The sequence below is a fragment of the Apteryx mantelli genome, chromosome 5, assembly GCF_036417845.1.
Source record: "Apteryx mantelli isolate bAptMan1 chromosome 5, bAptMan1.hap1, whole genome shotgun sequence".
NCBI lineage: Eukaryota > Metazoa > Chordata > Aves > Apterygiformes > Apterygidae > Apteryx > Apteryx mantelli.
In genome coordinates, this window is record NC_089982.1 from 47,857,273 (window position 1) to 47,878,157 (window position 20,885).

Sequence of the window (20,885 nt, forward strand, 5' to 3'; positions counted from 1 at the left end):
TTCACTTTTAAGGTACTAATCACTGGGCTTTTTGTTAATCCATTTGCATTTGGTTGCTTCAATTTATGAGTACAGATGCTGTTCTGTCCACTCCAACTAAAGATACATCAGCCATGGCAGAAGGGTAGTAGGTTGGACAGGTAGAAACTTTATCTTAAACCACTGTAGATATATTCAATAAGAGCTCCTCTGACAAAAGCTGTGTGGCTTTTGCAAAGTGTGGCCTGCACTGAAATCTGTCCTATGAAATGCTCTAAAATCCAGTGACAGCAGCAAATCCTCCAAATAAACAATTTTGTTGACGAAGTTTAACAGCAGGCCATTAAAGAGGGCTATTCTAGTTTGAAAGTTTTTTCCCAGCTTTTAAACATACCAACTTGGAACATAAGGCAATGATCATTCTAAGGCACAGTATACAAGCATCAAAACAACCTTAGTTATAAAGGATAAACAGAAGTGTGCTTTTATTACTCAATGCTTTTATTCAAGTAGATAAATAATTAAAGTATTTATGACAAGATGTGGTCATTTTACTCCCTCCCCCTTTTTTAAGTTTCCCTAGCAATTTCAAGTTTAGTAAAGATTCAGCCAAATGATCAGCAAGCCATCAAGTTAAGAGAAGGATCAAACATATCTTCAAATAGCTATAGAACAATCCTCAAGATGCTAAAGTTTTACTCTAAGTGAACCCTGGTATCTCTGGACACAGAAGGAGAAAGCGACAAAAATACCTTTGTTAGCTATAGATAACTGCCATACTGTACATATGCAATTGTTCTTTTTCAGGGATAACCTGCTACAGAAAGGGCAAGCACACAGGAAAATAATGACGAGGGAATTACTGTGATTAAAATTCATAATTAATTTCAACTACAGAAAAAAGGTGACAGGAAGATTTCCATCTGTCTTCTCATCCACTTAAAAGAATCAATAAAAGACTTCAATGCTCCTTGAAGGCTTGTACTAACAGGGATGTCTGGATGCCCTCTCTATTCAAAGACATTCTCAGCCATTGCAAAACAAGTTAGAAGTGTCCAGCAAGCAGATGCTCCTTATCTCTTAATTAAGGTTTCCAAATCTTCTCCACCACCACCACCACTCTTCAATCCCCTTTCTTCGCTTACCAGAATTGGCATGTAATTTTCTTTTCAAAGAAAAAGAAACCTGGACTAAATCTTAGAAGAATGATTAACAATTCTCAAAATAAATCCCCCTTTCTCCCCCACCCCCCCTGCCATTCATTCCAGGTTTCTGCCAAAGACTTGATTGTAAATGGCAAAGTGAAGGTCCAGTTCAATGATTACTATGCATCACTTTTGGCTACTTAGCTCTTATGAAAACAGATTAGAAAGGCTATTAGACACTGAGTCTTTGCATGCACATGAAAATCTGTCCACTTTATGAAACCTGGAATTACTCAGATGTAAATATTCAGAGAACTTTTTGCCGTATTTAGAACCACAGTTAGATTCTTAGGTTTGCACAAGTTTAAGAACTGACCTGGGATGCAATGGAAAGTCTACTGAATTCCTGACTTAAGTGACCTCAAGCATATCCAAGCACAAGGCATTTCAGCCATTTCACTTAGATGTTGACTTTTAAGCAGAGATGAATTCCCTATGCTAACTGTAAAAGTGTAAGCACACTCTAATTGTGCAGATATATTCACTTCCCTAAACTACACAGAGTCAATTTCTTAAACATCACTCAAGATTAAAATCCACAATCATTTAGAAGTAATTTTACAAACTAATTAGATTAAGCACCTAAAGATTAAGTTTACTGGCACTATACAAAGTAATTACAAAGTAGAACTTACTAAAAAAAAGTGAAGTAATAGGTGCATCTCCAACATACCTTTGTACTTGCTCAAAGAATTATACAACAGTAAAAAATGAACAAGCATTTTGCAAAATAACACCTGAGGAACATTTTTAGCCCTCCCCCCTCTAAGTTTAGATGTTACTAGTACAAAAGCAATTAAATACAATCTACTACTTGCTCGGATGGCTGACTTAGCAAAGGGCTATAAACCATGAAGTGAAATTGAGTGAATCCTGGAATTTTATTACACGCAGCACCTAGAAAAGAAAGAAAAAAGTAAGATTTCCTGCATTTAGGATTAGTGTCTTTGTCACTGCACTTTATCATCTAAAGATCTAGTCATTAATTCTACTACAATGGTGTAATTATCCTTTTACAATCTGTTTAACCCAAGATGTCTCAAAAGTATTTAATTTTGAAGTAAAAATACAGGGCTACTGACTGCTGCTGTAGTGCAATTAATGCCCTTATAATACCATTCAAAACAGTAACGTAAGTTAGGAAAAAATATATATATCTCAGTCCTGATTAATGTAATGAATTCCTCAAACTCTAATCTCTCAAAACACAGAACTATGGGAAATAAAAGATCAAAGAACGGCAATAAGCAGTCTAACTCAATAAGCCATGTTGATTAGCAAATTGTATTTTCGATTGATCTAAGAGTTCACTAATGAGATGTCTGGCACAATGACTGATCTTGGATTGCTTTGAAGCTAGGCTGAACTGTCACAGTCTCGCTGCCTTATGCCATATCTAGGGGAGGCACAGGTATTCTTTTTTAAACAGTCAAATTAATCAGAGACAATCCAGGACAACACATTAAGGTTGTATTTTTGATTTTTACTAAAACTTAATAAATTTCTGTGAAAGTCTAACACATCAAAAGGCAGAGGAATAATTAAGATACTTTAAGTCCACACTAGGACAGTAGCCCTGATAACCAGCACTTGATACTATGGAGGGACAGTACTGCTGCAGTGGTTAAAGAATAATGAATGATTGTTGCTTTAAAGTCCACCTTCATTTTTGTATTTCTGTGGCCTAGCTAGGGTGTTTGTTGAAGAACATACATACCATAACTTCCAGTTGCATTGGCACATATAACAGCGCCAAAGAACCTTGGTGCATACTTCTGGATTCTGGAAATAACTTTCTGACAGGCTACTGTTGGGTCTGTTCCCATCCTCATATACTCCACAGCTTGATAGCTAAAACAAAACAACCCCACACCCAGCGAGTTAGCCTTTCTCAAGTTATACATTCCAAAATATGATTGAGATCTCAAGTTCTTCAAATAATGGAAAAGCATGATAAGTAACCTTTAGCCAAACTTCACATTGGTGATTATCATCCAAATGCTATATAAAATGTAATTAGAAACAGGACTAAAAGGGACTGCAAGATGCCATTGATGCCATTCATCATTCTAAGGCAGTACCAAACCTGGGATTTCTCTGTCTAATCATCTGCAGGAGAAGAGGCTAAGCAACAGACCAACTCCAACAACAAACCAACAACAACAACGAGCAGCTAAAGAGTTCCCAGCTTTTATTTTCCACTGCACAGCTAAGTTTGACTTCAAATCACAGAACTGTTGAGGCTGGAAGGGACCTCTGGAGATCATCTAAGTTCAACACCCCTGCTAAAGCAGGGTAAATGTTAATACTAGTGTTCAAAAAGGCCTATGTCAAGATAATTTTTTGAAAAAAAATTGACCTCTGATACTACACGATCGATAAATTATTGATTCCTGTAAGTATCAAAAAGTCTTTCAGAAAAACATGTGTTTCTGAAAAACTCAAAATTGACCAGCTTTCCTTATTCCATGAATGAAGGTACAATGTTTTGATCAAGCCTTTCATTCACTTTCAAATCTTTTGCAAACTGATTCTTTTTCCAAATATTTATTCTAAATGAAAGAGCAATCAAAATTAATTTCCTTTTTATCTACAGTATCACTAGACAAATGACAATATGGACAATGCTTGAGATAAATCATCTGCATTTCCAAAATGTTCACAGAAGCAAAAAACCTACTTCTGTTGTCATTTACTTTCATAACCCAAAGGTTAAAAGATAATGCATAATATAACTCAAGCTCAAACAATGCTTTATTTTGATGAAAAATACATAAAGACTTCAACTCTTGTTACACTAACACTGACTCATCTAAAGACAGTATTAACTATAGATGTCATCAAATTACTTCAGAAGAGGATTTCCCTTGCATTTTGAGACTCCCTATTACCTTTGATTTATTATACCTATCAGATGGGTTCAATTTAAACCAAAGATATCTGAATATACAGCTATATTTCACAGATATCTCTTCATTAATCAGTAACTACATTAAGATGTTCCTATTTCAAAGAAGGTGGTCAGAATATAATAGCAATTTTGCCCTTGGACACATCCTTGACTTCTGGCCTGTTGATTCTGTTCATATAAGAACGCACCTTTGCTTTTTATTTGTGAACATCTAAACAACATGGAATTCCCTTCTATTTAGGAAAGATCTGTATAAGGAACTTGTGATTAGTCATCTAGTCCGAGTTATTTTCTAAAACCAGTTGGTGCAAACAAAACATGTTAAGCATTTCAACTAGATCCTTCAGGCTGTTAAGAAGTAATGTGAACTTTTATTGATTAGCCTCATAGTGGAAGCCAATTCACTACTACTGTCAGTATCTCATACCTCAGAATAATAGTAGTCAATTTCCTCTTATTTCAACACTGGCTTGGAAGAGCTAGAAAAATCTTTGAGGACTGCAACATTTATAAATACCCATCTGCTAGCAAGCATTTGTAAGAACCAGAGTTTCCAAAACAATACAGTTCCTTCAAGCATCGGTGTCTGTTATGTTCAGCCTGGACTTCCATAATGCATTCTCATTGAGATCTATCCACAAGGATGACTGTCAGGATTCAGACAGTAATGAAAACAGCCTTATTTTATACAGGTTAGGCAACCATGACAGAATTAAAACATCTCTCTTCCAAATGCAAATTAGATACCAATTACTTAAGATACAATTACACCACACACCTCTGAGTAATCTGAGACTCCCTCCTCATCCTTTCTACAGTTTATAACACTTATTTCCCACACAACTAAACACTCCTGAGGAGAAAGTTAGTCAGTTTTGTTAAAGACCATGCAGATCAGGAATACACTCACTACTACTGCCTGTTTGCTCCCAGCCTGGCAGTACTGAGGGGATCAATCACCCAGATGTTTAAGAAACACTGAAGTCCTTTGTTCCTCTGAAGACAGGTTGTAGGGACAACTTGATTTTGCTACTGTTCTTTCCCCTTTCATTCCTCTTTTACCCCCACTTCAGCACCCCACATCAGACTGTCTTTTCAATCAATTACTTAAATTGCTGAGTTCACATTTTGTTAGAGAAAGCCAGCAAAGTCCTAAGGACAAACCTGGGTAAGAAGCGCATCATGATGTCACCATCCCCAGTGGCTGCAGCTCCTCCAGCTGTACTATCAGCATAAGCTCCTGCTCCAGGTATTGGAGAGTCTCCTACACGGCTTCAGTGACCAATGAAAGGAAAAATTTTTAAAAAATATATATAATATGTGTATATATACACACACACATATATATATAAATTAATTTTATAGAAGAAAATTGGGTTATAACTTATGAATTCAGTGGGGTTGCATTAATGTAGTTCTTCACCTGATACTTACTGGCAAGTTCTTATGACTTGGACACCAATTTGCTAACTTTACTGCCTCCAGCTGTGTTAGTGTTAAACCCACAGGAGAATAGAAGAGGTAAGGAGGTTACACTATTGCAGTCAGAAGTCCTGTCTTAATACTACCGATGAAAGTACTCTGTGATAACCTGACTGACCTGAGGCTTAATCCACCTCCAGACACACCTTCTTGTCATTATACTGACTCCTCCAGCTGGGGCAGTCAGGTTCAGCCATTAGGCAACAGTAAGTAGCTGGGGACACTGGTATCTTCAATAATACTTGTTAAATCCAAAAGATGTCTGACACTGTTGACAGACAAGACTCCTGGCTATGGAGGGAAAAAAAACACCTCAAAGATAAGAAATATAGGCCTCAGGCTGTGATTCTGTGTACATTTCTTTGGAGACTGTGCACCTTTCCAAGATGCTCATTCCTCTCTGGTGCCTTACCTTAACATTGTGCCAAATCATTTTCCAGCTTAATCAGTTTCTCAGTACTCAGATTCATGGCAGCCCAGAAACAAGCAAGGTCATTTTGTGATAGTCATAATCTAAAACATACACTGTCACAAGTATTCCAAGCTTTTTTCTAAAACCACAAATACTAACCCTGGAATTTTGTGAACTCCACCATTAGTAGATGTCCCGGAAGCAATGGTTCCACTCTCACCAATTACAATCATACCTAAAATTTTCAATAAGGTATGAAACATACTCAGAAGCACTCTGACATATTTGTTAAACTGACACTATAGTTATCATTAACTAGAACCATGATATCCAGACTGTTTGAAATTACTGATACTTTGAAATATGGGAAAACCAGGCTCTTAAAGAAAACAAGTTCTTTGTAAAACATATTTGGAAAGTTTTGGACGGATTACAAGAGTCTAAAAAGGAATTCTTAACCAGTGACACAGTAGTTATTTCAGAGTTGTACATTACTGCTGTCCAAGTTGCCAATGCCTCTTGATATGCACCTATGTGACCTGGTAAAGAACCAGGAGCCACAGTCTGCACTGGTACCATCAGAACAACAAAGTTTGGAAATTCAGTAAACAGTGCTTGAAGTAGATTGAAAAAAGAAAAAAAAAATCAGAGAGAAAAGCTTAAACTTGGCAGAAGGTGAAATACAGCCTATCAAAGAAAAAAAGGATTACATGACAGACGGTCATACATGTGGGTGAGCCCACCCCTGACTAATTTCATGCTGATGAGGAAGCCACAGCATCATATTGAGTGTCTTTAAGACAGGGCAGCAACTGCTGCTGACAGCAATGTCAGAACATACTGATAGCCAAAAAACAGAATTCAAACAGTTGAATTATGGTTCTCTGATCTCACTTAGCAGTATCTTCTTTCTCATAGAAAAAAGTTTTCTAATCAGTAGAAGCTAAAAGCATAGAGGCACTGGCTCTACAGCCATCATTAGCTTCTGCAAAGAGACTGGAAGGACATCAGTTCCTACCAACTTCCTAAATGCATTCTGAATGAAGACACTTTTCAAGATGTGTTAGCCAAGGAGATGTTTCATATATAGAACACTGGGATGAGAGAACATGGAATACAAAGATAAGCACCAATATATACTACAAAACAGCTTAAGACTGCTTAATGATAAATAAAATTCAGGAGTTGATGTAACAAATTAACCTCTCATCCTGACACTCTACAATCTTTGAGTTTTCTGGAACATATTGAATATTGTATACCCTAGTAAAGAAAAATTCTTAAATTGGTAAGTAGCCTGACATCTGTAGAACATTAATTTGTTATTAGCAAGGAAGAGGAGAAGCAAAGACGACAGACTAACACTTGAAATGACTTGTTAATTCTTGATTTTGAAAATACTGTCAGACAAAAGGTTCTGAATTGCTAAATTGAGAAAAATCCAGCCTAAAACAAAAAGTGTAAGTTTTAAGATGACAAGGTATAAAGCTTTGAAAGATGTGAATCTGTAACTGCTCCATTCCACTCCTGTAATGGTCGCTGCCTTTGTCAGATCTGCTTATGAATTAGCTGACAGACTTAGCAATTAACAGTCCTTAATCAGTAGGCTCTTAGAAGTCTTTGGGACTACTAATGCTAACCTGTTTTAAGCATATCAGTTTCTGTAGAAGTTTACTGCTTCAGTTAAAAGCCAGAATGGAAGTAAAATGAAACTAGGCTTTATTTTTTAAGTTTAAGGACAGTCTGACAAACATTTCTTTTGGCAACAGCACTAACTTAAAACTGTTTACTCACTTCTCCCACCTCTGCAAAACTTTAAGTTGGGCTGACAGCTATTGGGGAGATTTGACCCAAATCAGCCATAATTCAGATATCAAGGTTAAAAATAACCATTTCTTATTTTTCTAAGTACCCATATCTGCCCAAGCAACTGTGCCAAGACATCTGAGGGAGAAGCAGTAGGGCAACAAACACAAGATGAAGCAAGTGGCTGTGTAGGCAGCACACTTTAAAATAAGCGAACAAAAAAAACCCAAAGAGCCTACTTTATCTAAGAACTTATAGGCATTCCATCATAACACAAGTAACAATCTTGAAACCACTATAAACAGGAAATATTGCGCCTATATGAAATATTTTTATTTAAAGTCAGCATGATTTAATCAGCAGGGGAACAAGAAAAAAAAAATCATCAGAGAGTTACCAAAAGTTGTTACCAATAGTATCATGATTATGAACACTTATTCTTCTTTGGGAGATGGTCCAATCTTCTTTACAAATTACTTTTTCAGCCTTTTTGTATGGTCCACAGGATTTTGAAGAGTCTGGTACTACATTCTGTAATTATTTCATTATTTGCAAGAACAATATATTATGCTCCATTACAAATAGATTTAAAAATGTTACACTACCTACAATCTACCACCCACATAGCAGATGCCCGATTTTTATATTATACAGCTCTACTGAACTATAAACCCTGCAAGCGTTTTGAGCAAAGAACAATGACTGACTTTGGGCATTATTTGGTGAAAGGTTTTCCTATGATTAGGTATTTATGTTGGTCAAATTAAAGATTCTCTGTTGCTCAACAGACTAGTCAAAAAAAGCTCATATTATTCCTCAGAATGAAGAGAATAAAACATGTTATAGATTTTAGGCAAAAAAAAAAAAAAAAAATCAACTGAACCTTTTTTAATAGAATCCAGATAAAGCATTATAGTATTTTCGCAACAAAAAAGAGAATATGTATTGAATTAAAATGGTTCAATACTACAGCATTTCAGATGCAAGAAACAATGAAGACTATGTATAAACATGTAGAAACCTGCAATTCCAATTCCAAAAGAAAAAAAAGAAACACAACAGGCACGTTTAACATGGACAGCTGCACTGATTTAATTTGTTCACAGGTCTGCATAAAGCAACTCAAACTATGTATGGAAGAAAGAGGACCTTAATTACTACTGTGAAACTTCCTTTTATAAATTTATGCATGCATCAAAAAATACACTCACTGCTTAGTTTAGTTTGCCCAAATTTAGGGGAAAAAAAACAAACCAAAACAAAACGCCCCTCCAAAACCAAAACACTACTGCAGCAAGGTTAAACCCAGGAGGATTTAAGAAAAAAGTGCTACACACAGTTTCTGAATCTACCAAACATTTGACAATTCCAGGTTTGTTCTGTATGTTAAACAAAACACTTCCCTCCCCCGCCCCAGATACCAAGCACAATTTCAATATGTTGAAAGGAAGAGGCAATGCTGCATGACTGACTTTCCAAAACCCTCTTTACCACCACCACTGTACTGTACCTTCCAGTAGTTTGGCTGACAGCTCTGATTAAGCCACTCTGAATACACCGAAAGAGATTTTGGGGTAGTTAAATCTTCATATGGAAACCCCATTCTTACAGCAAACAGGGAGGCTTTAAAAAAAGAACCCAACAACAAAAAAATTAATGTATTCATGTTTTTATATATTTTATGATAATGGCTTCATGTAATATTATCTAGGAATCAAGAAATTCTATATTCTCTATAGGGTTGAGAAGTATTTCTTCAGAGAGTAGTATCAGCCATTACAGTGATGTACAACTGCAGTACCCAATTCTCTCTCTACCAGTGATATCAAATTTCCTCAGTTCACTGTAACTATGTTAGCACACGCAAATTGCACCACTGAAAGGGAGAAAAACTCAATTCTGTTAATCAACTGGACACAAATAACTGAGAGCAAGAATAGCCTTGGCTGTGTTTCACAGAAATATTTAAATAAAAGCAAACAATATTAAATTTTACTTATAAAGCTAGACTTCTATGAAATGTGAGTAGCAGAGATATTTGCACAATATTTGCCACTTAAACACTGATTCTTGCAGAAATCCATCCACCATCCTACAAGGCATTACACTTCTTTCTTGCAGCTTTAAGAGTGACTGCTTCCCTGTTTTGAAAATTAATATAGTATGTAACAAGGGAGCAGAAGAAATATCAACACTAACAATGGAAAAATGTTCCACTTTTAGGAAACATTATGGCAAAGTAAACTGGAAAAAAAAAGATCAATTGCTCTAATTTTTTAGTTATAGCTACCTTTGATTATTATTATTAAACAGATAGTGTTGCTAGATTCAGATGTTTTACGAATTTGTATTACCAATCCTTGATATTAATGTCACTGTAATACACAGCTGAACAAGTTTCTCCTGTCCAAGCAATAAGAAAAGCCTTCAGTTATTTCTGGACAGCCTTTCTGTGTTTTTCTTAAAAAAAAAAAAAAAAAAAAAAAAAAGACACAAAGTCTGTTTGCACTCAGGGTAACGCTCATGTAATGGAAAACTGACATGTTCAATGACACAGATCCTCATGCTCCCATTTCTTGAACAAGCAGGCAGTTTTTGGGGGGGGGGGGGTTGAGATAAAATTGTGCTTGTGCATGTTTTCAGTCATCCTTTTATGACTTTTGCAGCCTTGTTTCTATTCTTTGAACTTTTCCACTTAGATATTGGTCTAAGTATTGCTAGGACATAAAAAGGAAAAGGTCAGGCACACTGTGATTATGAAACTTTCCAATCTGTTGGAGACAGATCTGAAAAATTCTCAGCAGACAATAACCAAAATAAAAATTTTGTTCACACTTGTGATCATTCTGCACTCAATGTCCCTCACCAGACTCAGTTCTATGTTGGTATACAAAGTCACAGAATCACAGAATCGCTGAGGTTGGAAGGGACCTCTGGAGATCATCTGGTCCAACTCCCCTGCTCAAGCAGGGTCACCTAGAGCACATTGCACAGGATCGCATCCAGGCGGGTTTTGAATATCTCCAGAGAAGGAGACTCCACCACCTCTCGGGGCAACCTGTTCCAGTGCTCTGTCACCCTCACAGTGAAAAAGTTTTTCCTCATGTTCAGATGGAAGCGTCTGTGTTTCAGTTTGTGCCCGTTGCCTCACGTCCTGTCGCTCGGCACCACTGAAAAGAGTCTGGTCCCATCCTCTCGACACCCTCCCTTCAGATACTTGTACACATTGATAAGATCTCCTCTCAGCCTTCTCTTCTCCAGGCTAAACAGGCCCAGCTCTCTCAGCCTTCTCTCATAAGAGAGATGCTCCAGTCCCCTAATCATCTTTGTAGCCCTTCGCTGGACTTGCTCCAGTAGTGCCACATCCCTCCTGTACTGGGGAGCCCAGAACTGGACGCAGGACTCTAGATGTGGCCTCACCAGGGCTGAGTAGAGGGGGAGAATCACCTCCCTCGACCTGCTGGCAACACTCTTCCTGATGCACCCCAGCATACCATTGGCCTTCTTGGCCACAAGGGCACACTGCTGCCTCATGCTTATCTTGGTGTCCACCAGCACTCCCAGGTCCTTCTCCGCAGAGCTGCTTTCCAGCAGGTCAACCCCCAACCTGTACTGGTGCATGGGGTTATTCCTCCCCAGGTGCAGGACCCTGCACTTGCCTTTGTTGAACTTCATGTGGTTCCTCTCTGCCCACCTCTCCAGCCTGTCCAAGTCTCTTTGAATGGCAGCACAGCCCCCTGGTGTATCAGCCACTCCTCCCAGTTTTGTATTGTCAGCAAACTTGCTGAGGGTGCACTCTGTGCCTTCATCCAGGTCATTGATGAAGAAGTTGAACAAGACTGGAGCCAGTACTGACCCCTGGGGGACACCGCTAGCTACAGGCCTCCAACTAGACTCTGTGCCACTGATCACAACTCTCTGAGCTCTGCCATTCAGCCAGTTCTCAATCCACCTCACTGTCCACTCATCTAACCCACACTTCCTGAGCTTGTCTATGAGGATGCTATGGGAGACAGTGTCAAAAGCCTTGCTGAAGTCAAGGGAGACAACATCCACTGCTCTCCCCTCATCTACCCAGCCAGTCATTCCATCATAGAAGGCTATCAGATTGGTTAGGCATGATTTCCCCTTGGTGAAGCCATGCTGACTACTCCTGATCCCTTTCTTGTCCTCCACATGCTTGGAGATGGCCTCCAGGATGAGCTGCTCCATCACCTTTTGAGGGATGCAGGTGAGGCTGACTGGCCTGTAGTTCCCTGGGTCCTCCTTCTTGCCCTTTTTGAAGACTGGTGTGACATTGGCTTTCTTCCAGTCCTCAGGCACTTCTCTTGTCCTCCATGACCTTTCAAAGATGATGGAGAGTGGCTTAGCAATGACATCCGCCAGCTCCCTCAGCACTCGTGGGTGCATCCCATCAGGGCCCATGGATTTGTGGGTGTCAAGTTTGCTTAAATGATCTCTAACCCACTCCTCCTCCACCAAGGGAAAGTCTTCCTTTCTCCAGACCTTCTCCCTAGCCTCCAGGGTCTGGGGTTCCTGAGGGCTGGCCTCAGCAGTAAAGACTGAAGCAAAGAAGGCATTCAGTAACTCTGCCTTCTCTGCATCCTTCGTCACCAGGGCACCCACCCCATTCAGCAAAGGGCCCACATTTTCCCTAGTCTTCCTCTTGCTCCTGATGTATTTGAAGAAGCCCTTCTTGCTGTCCTTGACATCTCTCGCCAGATTCAATTCCAAATGGGCCTTAGCCTTCCTCCTCGCATCCCTGCATACTCTGACAACGTTCCTATATTCCTCCCAAGTGGCCTGTCCCCCTTTCCACTTTCTGTAGACTTCCTTCTTCTGGTTGAGTTTTGCCAGGAGCTCCTTGCTCATCCATGCAGGTCTTCTGCCCCCTTTACTTGACTTCCTACTCATAGGGATGAGCTTGGAGGAAGTGATGTTTGAATATTAACCAGCTCTCTTGAATGCCCCTTCCTTCTAGGGCCCTAACCCATGGGATTCCTCCAGGTAGGTCCCTGAAGAGGCCAAAGTTTGCTCTCCTGAAGTCCAGGGTTGCGATCCTACTTGGTGCCCTGCTGCCTCCTCGCAGGATCCTGAACTCCACCATCTCATGGTCACTGCAGCCAAGGTTGCTCCCAGCCTTCATGTCTGCAACCAGTCCTTCTTTGTTTGTTAGTACGAGGTCCAGCAGCACACCTCTCCTTGTTGGCTCCTCCACCACCTGTGTCAAGAAGTTGTCACCAGTGCTCTGCAGGAACCTCCAGGACTGTTTGTGCCTAGCTGTGTTGTCTTTCCAGCAGATATCGGGGTGGTTGAAGTCCCCCATGAGAACCAGGGCCTGGGATCGTGAGGCTACTTCCAGCTGTCTGTAGAAGGCCTCATCGACTTCCTCATCCTGATCAGGTGGCCTGTAGTAAACACCCACAACAGTGTCACCCATGCTAGCCTGCCCTTTAATCCTTACCCATAAGCTCTCGACTTGCTCTTCATCCACCCCTAGGCACAGCTCAATACATTCCAGTTGCTCTCTCACATAAAGAGCAACTCCACCACCTCGCTTTCCTGGCCTGTCTTTCCTAAAAAGCACGTAGCCATCCATGACAGCACTCCAGTCATGCGAGCTATCCCACCATATCTCTGTAAGTCCTTATTGCTGGGTTCCTAAGTCCTGTCCTAAAGAAAGTATGCAGCAAATGAAGTAGCTCTTTCAAAACTACAAGAATTGGTCAGTGTGGTTATCTGTTCAACAAAAGCTACACCAATATGCAACTAATTTTTGTGTAGACCATCATCACTATAAACCTCAGCTGTAAAAATACATCAGCTTTGGTTATTCTCTGGTTTACAACTACAATGGCAAGACTAAAAAAACGACATCAGGTTTGAGTTTTTTTGTTCAAGGCAAATTCTACCACTGTCATCCTCTCCATAGAGCATGGCTTAACCTTTCATCACAGCTTGTGATTAGCTAAAAATTGTTCACTTATAACCCACAGTATCATCTTCCTTGCACAATATGATACAATTATTTGCTCACCTCCTCAGTTTTGCACTGTTTTCAAAGCCTCTTTTTGCATGTTTTTTGGGGCAAAGGAATGACATCTACATTTTACTCACTGCGTGAAAATGATGCAAGATTTGACTTCAGACATCAACAACTATCATGTTTGAATGATTTTGCTCTCTAGTCAATTATTTTAGTGTTCACAGCCTCTGACTCAATTTTTCATTTCCAGATCTAGAACCTGGTGACTCACGATCAGCCATTTTTAATCTACATTGGTTGTTTTGTTTTCTTCTACACTGAAAATGCTGAGAATGAAATAAATTCAAAGAGATAGCTACAGAGTCTAGATAGAAGCCCAGATGCAGACACTTCTGAAAGTCCAAAGACTTTAGTAATTCTTTTAATTTTATTAATAATCAGAGATACTACCATTTTAAACAATACATACTATCATTTTCTTTGCATTGTAAAATCCAAGACTATGAAAGGTTCTCAACAAGGATATGACAGGACATGAAAAATATATCCTCTCCCTTAAGTTCTCTTTGTACTAAAGGTTTAAAACATCTGCACTTCAATTTGAGTCAAAGGAAACAGACCTGTGAAGGCTATTTAGGTATCATGGTACTGTAAGAGATTCAGTCAGGATTTTTAACATGAAACTGAAAATATCACATTACTTTCATTAAAACTTTACTGCCAGGAACCACACACTGGCCACACATTATCTTTGGTTAGTTGATGATTTTTAAATGTGCGCTACAGCTTGCCTCCTCCTCTCTAGTGTCAATCACTCAGTGAAATTAAATTTTAGGAGAGACACTTTCCTGAACTGCATCACTAAACATATTCTAATAAAATTGCAGAAATATTTAAAGGTCAGGAAAAAAAAAAAGTAATTATCTCCAGCATCTTCAATGAAGAGTGGGGGGGGGGAAAAAAAAGAAAGAAAAAAAAGCTTGCATGGATTACAGATATTTAAGGTATTGATATGAAAAAGTTTTACTGCTCTAGCTAGCTTTTTGGTGAAAAACGTAAACATTTTTATGTGGAAAAGAAACTGCCATTTCCCTCATATAGTGATTTGAATGTCAAAATGTATTCTTCTGAAGCTGTAGCTCTACTTTCTCTTTATCTTCAGCTGCTAAAGTGATCACGGCTTCTTTTATCCACATTCTGTATTTCCACAGAAAATACTCCACATTCCTTCACAAGGAATATTATTTTTCCTCAATTTCTCTACCACTTTGATTCATTCACTAATATATACGACCACCTCTGATTTTTACTCAGATGCATCTTTAGCTTTCCTGTCATTCTTCTGCCACTACTGCTAAACAGTCTATTAATGAGAACTTCCTCAGAAGAAAAAGGACTCAGCGTAACATCCCTGTCCACATGACTTTGTTATGCAATGTGCTATCATCTTAGTTTGGAAAACATATTTTAAATCAGTACTTAATTCCTCACTTTCTTCTTCATCTTTCTTATCTTTTGTGTTCATTCATTCAATCACATTTTTTAAATATTCTGCTATCTACCTAAGATGAGGAGAAAGAGTATCATGAGCACTTCTTCCTCCTCTACTTAACACCTGACCAGTTTCTTTTTCAATCATCAGTGAAACCTCTCTTACCAAAGCTAGTTGTAATCTAAACATGGCCAACTACCTGAATTAAATAGAATCTACAAATCCATCTCTCTTTTCAGATCTCCTGTCAAACACAATCATCATCTCCTCTATTTGCCCTACTTTACTTCATCCAAAAAACCCTCTGTTGAACTTACTTCTCTATCATTCTGTACACACTAATTCCTTCAAGAACCTTTTATTTTTTCTTGTCAATTTCAAAGCACTTGACTCACCTTTAAGGCTCAGATAATGTCACTTCTTTTTAAATCTCAACTCCTACACTTGTCTCCACATTTCTTTCCAAGCAGACCCATACATTTTAAAAATCCTTAACTGTCAGCCAAGTAACCTTCCACTTACTATACATGTACCTTCCTGGAATATGCATCTCTTTTAAAGCTAATATTATTCTATCAGCAATAGCTCCTATTTTTAAATCCCAACTGTTCCTTGAGTTTGCTATCACTCATTTGTTGTGCCTAGGAGTACAGCCTCTAGTTTTTGTTTGTTTGTTTTTCAGAAACACTCAAGTCCTCACTAATATCTTTAAACTATGAAATACAGTAACGGTGCTCAATATATACTAAAGCAGCCATATGTAACTCTACAGTCTATTAATTCTGTGATTCTTTAGAAACAGTTACTCCATAGTTTTAAACGAAATATTTATGTCTAACAGCTTCAGCTTGTACAATGCCTTGTGTTATGTTTTCAGTGATATTAGCAAAGCCTCAGGATTACAACTTAATATTTGCAGCTGAATTTGTGAAGAGACCATAAAACTATTTTTCTTTTCATGTGGAAATAATGGAATAAAACCTAATTCATACACATGTAATAAACTTAATAGAGTAAATACTTCAGAATTACTTGAGTATGTTCACTTGATTGTCAGGTAATCTCCAACCATGTTATCAAGATAAATGTATGGCAATTGTAACTATAATAGGAAGGGTTTTAAGAAGAAGCTAAGACTTGGAAACAGTTAAAGTAATAATTACCTGACTCTCCAACTAATAATGTATGCTTAGTGTGTTCAGTGACTTTTCTCGCTACACCAATTGCATTTTTTACACGTCTCAGATCCGCAACTGCCCCAACTTCCATAGTGTTGCTGAAAACAAAAAAATATTTAAAGCCTGCTTAGATCAAATTTAATAAAAATACAAGAATGTTTGCACATTTTTTTATTAAACAAAATCTGTTCTGATATAAATTAGAAAGATTACTGTTTTAATGTATTGCTTTAATTGTTCCATGGTAAACAGCCATAGACAGATGGTGTCACACTACTAGGGTAAAGCTTCATACATACATAACTTCCTTGCACTGACAGGGGGGTATTATTTAAGTAGCAACAACTCCAGGCAGAATAATACTTTTATTAGAGTAACTATTCTGTTACATAAACTCATATCATGAACCAAACAAACACTTGTTATTTTTTTTTGAAGCACGACACGTTTAAATAGTAAATAAGGTATAGAAGACAATTCTTTTACAGGTAAAATATTTATGGAAGGAATCTAAAGGGAACGCTTATGATGCTACAAACATGAAAATTTTGCCTTTGTTACCATCTGCTTTTTAGCTGCTGTATCTACAGCTGAATTACTGCACTACATGTACAGATTTAATAATGAACATACTTAGTTACTCTTGCACCAATTAGTTAAATATTTTTTTCTAGTTCCACAAGTTAACATATTAACTTGTCCAAACTCAGCTCTAAAATCAACAAGATCTCTGTAACAACCCTTGTATTAAGATGTGCTAAAAACTACAGGGATCATTCTTTTCTCCATGCACTTCTCTTACCCGTCCATAATCATTGCATCCAGTGTTGTTTCTCCACTTTCATCTGGGCTTCCTCCATATCCCACACTCCCATCACATTGGTCAATCTCACACTGACCACAACCTTTTTCAACTGCGTCCAGCTCAGAGCCTCCCATCTGTAATATTCTCCACGCTGTAATCAACACAATTAAATGTCAACAGTGAAAACAGTCTCCACAATTACATTAAGAATGTTTTAAAGATGGACACTATGAAGATGCATTATGTAAGTAGACAAAAGTAAAGTATAATTTACAGGTGAAATACATATATATTTAAAAGAACCAAAACATAAAATATTACTTCTCTAAATACTGATTTGCTTGCATATCTGATCAGTGTTCTGAGAAATTAAGCTTTCTTTTTCCTAAATGGAAAGGTATTATTTACTAACAATCACAAATTCTCCATATTAAATAGCCTCCTCTGTCCAGAACCAGCCAATACTTTATCACCATTTGGGTAAAGCCTTTTGGTTGGGGGGGGGGGGGGGGAAGGAAGGAAAAGAGGAAGAAGATTTAGCAAAACTCTTATCTCAGAAAAGAGAAACAGCTTATAACAAGCAGCTCTCAAAAGCTTCCTCAGAGAATTGTGCCCTAAGTGCCCAGCTACATTTAAACCTAATATCCGTAACAATACATAAAAACAAAAAGAAACTGAAAACAAGATATATAAGTAATATCAGTCTCCACTTTCTATTCAACCCTTAGTTGATGTCTTCTATTTCTTTAATGTCTACCTCATGGCCTGATTTAGTAAGACATTATAGATGTGTCAAACATACATGACTTAAATAAACTGGGCCTGAAGGCTTTGCTCATGAGAAATACTTCACAAAATTGGACCTCGGGCAAGATTTCCCAAGATGCTTGGGCCTGCTGCCATTGACAGCTGCAATACTGCTACCTCCTCCCTTGCGCTGGCTCTAGTGCTCCCCTGGTTGCCAGACTCTGCACAGGAGAGGTAGCGGAAGCACACAGCCCAGCTCTTTTGGCAGCAGAAAACTATTACTTTGGCTCAACAATCTCAAAAAGCCCTTGTCTTCACAAATGCTGCATGCAACTGCATGAAACTGGCTGCATGAAGAAAAAAAAAAAAATTAGCATCCAGCTCTACAGATGCTGGTCTGCATAACAAACTTCAGTGTGAGCAGTACTGCTCCAATTCCAATTACCTTTTCTTTCAGATACTTTCAGATATTTGCAAAAGAAGGGTCTTGTTTCCAAGAGAGTATTTCAGTCCTGACCTACACAAGACTTTAGGTAATCCACTTCACCAGCAAGGCATCACCAACAAGGAGTTATTTACAACCTAACTATGCTAATATAGCCTATGCTTATTTCTAAACCAGCATCAACTAATTTCTGTTGGCACATTTGCCATAGAAAAAATTTGTCTTAACAAACTTAATAACACTTCACAAAACTACACAGAGCACTAAAAATATAATATTCCAAATTATCTAAATCTTCAGGAGGAAAGAATGATTATTGCAGACACTACTAAAAAATGAACAACTAATTTTAACAGCAGCAACAACACAAATCACATTATTAGGAAAAATATACTTTTTTTAACCTAGCTTTTCCGCAAGTTTCCACAAAATCCATTTGCTTTATTTTTTTCCAGCCTTGAGCTTTAAGCCCCCTCCTCACAGCTCTCAGGGCCACGCTACGGCTCGGTGGCAGAGGGCCGCGAGTGCAAAAGCCAGCCCAGGGGCTCTGCCCTTCCCACACGGAGGCAGCCGGGGGCCGGGCTCCCCCAGACCCGACGTGCGGCCTCCCCAAGCACGCAGAAAGGCTTTTTGCACAGTTTCCCCTCTGGCAACGCTCCAGTGCGTTTTTCTGCGCGTTGTCAAGGGCGTTTTCCAACACTTTTGCTGCTTTTTGGCCAACACCGGCAGCCTCCGCCCAGCGGCCCCCGGCCGGACGGCGCGCCAGGGACAGCCCGGAGCGCCCGGCAACGCCCCGGCCCCCCGCCCGGCCCCCGCCGGGGACACCTGTCTCCGTGGCCTTCCCAAACGCCCAGGTGTTGACGACCAGAGGCAGCGCGGCCGGGGCCGCGGCCGCGGCCGCCGCCAACTGCAGCGCGACAACCAGCAGCTGCGCCCCCCCGCCCGCCGCCATCTCCATCGCCACTGCCCCGCCCCGTGACCCGCCGCCCGCCCGCGGCGGCGCATGCGCCCGGGCCCCGCCGCGAGGCCGCTGGTCGTTGGAGGCCGAGCGGCGCGGTCCGGAGGGGACTGCCACCTGCTGCCCGCTTCCAGGCTCGCAGCTGAAAGTGGGATCCTGCAAAGAACGAGGCCCCAGAACTGTCTGAAATACAATGGGTGTTTATGGAGTTCAGTTTCTGGGTTCCCGTTAAGGACAGTCTCGCTGTTCGGAGATGACAGCATTGGGGTGGCCAAAGGCGACCGCCGGGAGTGGGGACGGGTCTGTGTCCTCTCTTAACCAGCCCCGTCCTAGGGATGCGGGACCAAGGCCCTGTGCTCAACCATCCACAGGGCGGTTTGTCAGGGAACAGGACAGAGCAGCTTCTCGTGGCCGTTTCTGGAAAAAAAAAAAAATGCTCGTGAGATTCACAAGCGTCGTCTTTTACATGCTGTCTTGTCACGTGTCTGTTTTGCCAAAAGCATTTTGCTTGTGGCACAGAGACGTTTCTGTGATGGAGGTATTTGGGGGTCTTCTGCGGTAAATAGTTCACTGAAGGATTTATAAAAAGCCTTGCTTTAAAAAAAAAACCTAAAACATGTAACAGTTTCATAATCCTGCCAGCACCATTCCAGCTTCTCATTTTAAACCATTTGCAATAGTTTAAAACCATTTGACATGTTGCCGTAGTAGTCTGAGGGAGTCTAAATCCATAGGCTCACATGCTGTTAGACACTGCCAGTATAACATGCTGATTTGTGTTCAAGGCTAATTCCATTCAAGCAGCCGCTGATCATCAACCAACTAATATTTCTGAAGAGGACGAGAAAAGGTGGCTACTGCTTCTACCAGCAGAAGTGGATGTAAAATATATGGGTTTTTTGGAAATACTTTTTCAACTTGGTGTCATTAGTCTTTTGCAATATATCATGGACCAAACTCAATTATATTCTATCAGCAATGTAGCTGGTGCTGTATCTCTAGACAATTCATAGTAAGGAGGGAGAGGAAACATTTGCACCTCATGTGTGACAAGGTCAAGTTTGTAGGCATGCAGAAATTGTAACTGTACCCAAACTGGTTTAAAAAGCCTGCAGCAATATTACTTTTATTATAACAAAACCATCCACCGACTTTGGAACGAAACAGTAGTCACAAAACAAGTGTATTTTCCTTTATTACAGAAGTGACAAAATAATAAAACACTTCAGTATTGGGTTTGAATTTAGTAATAACTTGGTCTTGGTTTCAGCCGGTTCCCCAAAGCAAAATTACAGGTAGTCTGGAGAAACCTTTACTCAGGTAAATGCTGGTAGCTACTTTATTTCTAATACTAACGTTCTTATATCTGTCACATAGTTCTGTGTAAGGCTTTTAGGGAAAAGAAAAGGGCCAAAATAAAGATCTAAGTTAATGCTAACTAAAGGAAAACAGAAAAAAAAATATTATCAGGAAAGTAAT

At 39.4% G+C, this 20,885-nt stretch overlaps 1 protein-coding gene across 3 annotated transcripts; it reads right to left on the reverse strand.

Moving 5' to 3' along the window:
• Positions 1–462: 462 nt before the first annotated feature.
• AGA (aspartylglucosaminidase) lies at positions 463–19,400 on the reverse strand. 3 transcript variants are annotated; one of them, XM_067297934.1, is made up of 9 exons: positions 19,274–19,400; positions 17,254–17,407; positions 16,437–16,549; positions 9,306–9,418; positions 8,206–8,326; positions 6,149–6,224; positions 5,260–5,367; positions 2,902–3,035; positions 463–2,081 (listed from the first exon to the last, which is right to left on the reverse strand). In XM_067297934.1, the coding sequence occupies exons 1-9, from the start codon at positions 19,398–19,400 to the stop codon at positions 1,981–1,983; spliced, it is 1,047 nt and encodes a 348-aa protein (XP_067154035.1). In that variant the 3' UTR covers positions 463–1,980. The 3 variants fall into 3 exon arrangements, with proteins under 3 accessions (XP_067154035.1, XP_013797609.1, XP_013797608.1); XM_013942155.2 differs by lacking the exon at positions 19,274–19,400 and adding an exon at positions 18,853–19,244; XM_013942154.2 differs by lacking the exon at positions 19,274–19,400 and adding an exon at positions 18,449–18,827.
• Positions 19,401–20,885: the final 1,485 nt, after the last annotated feature.

Excerpts from the sequence above, each read along its gene's own strand:
- AGA (XM_067297934.1), bottom strand. The coding sequence starts at position 19,400 with ATGGCGGCGGGCGGGGGGGCGCAGCTGCTGGTTGTCGCGCTGCAGTTG. Across the intron at positions 5,368-6,148 it reads GGAGTTCACAAAATTCCAGG|CCGTGTAGGAGACTCTCCAA; the intron begins GTTAGTATTTGT and ends TGGTCACTGAAG. Across the intron at positions 3,036-5,259 it reads ATGATGCGCTTCTTACCCAG|CTATCAAGCTGTGGAGTATA; the intron begins GTTTGTCCTTAG and ends GTTTTGTTTTAG.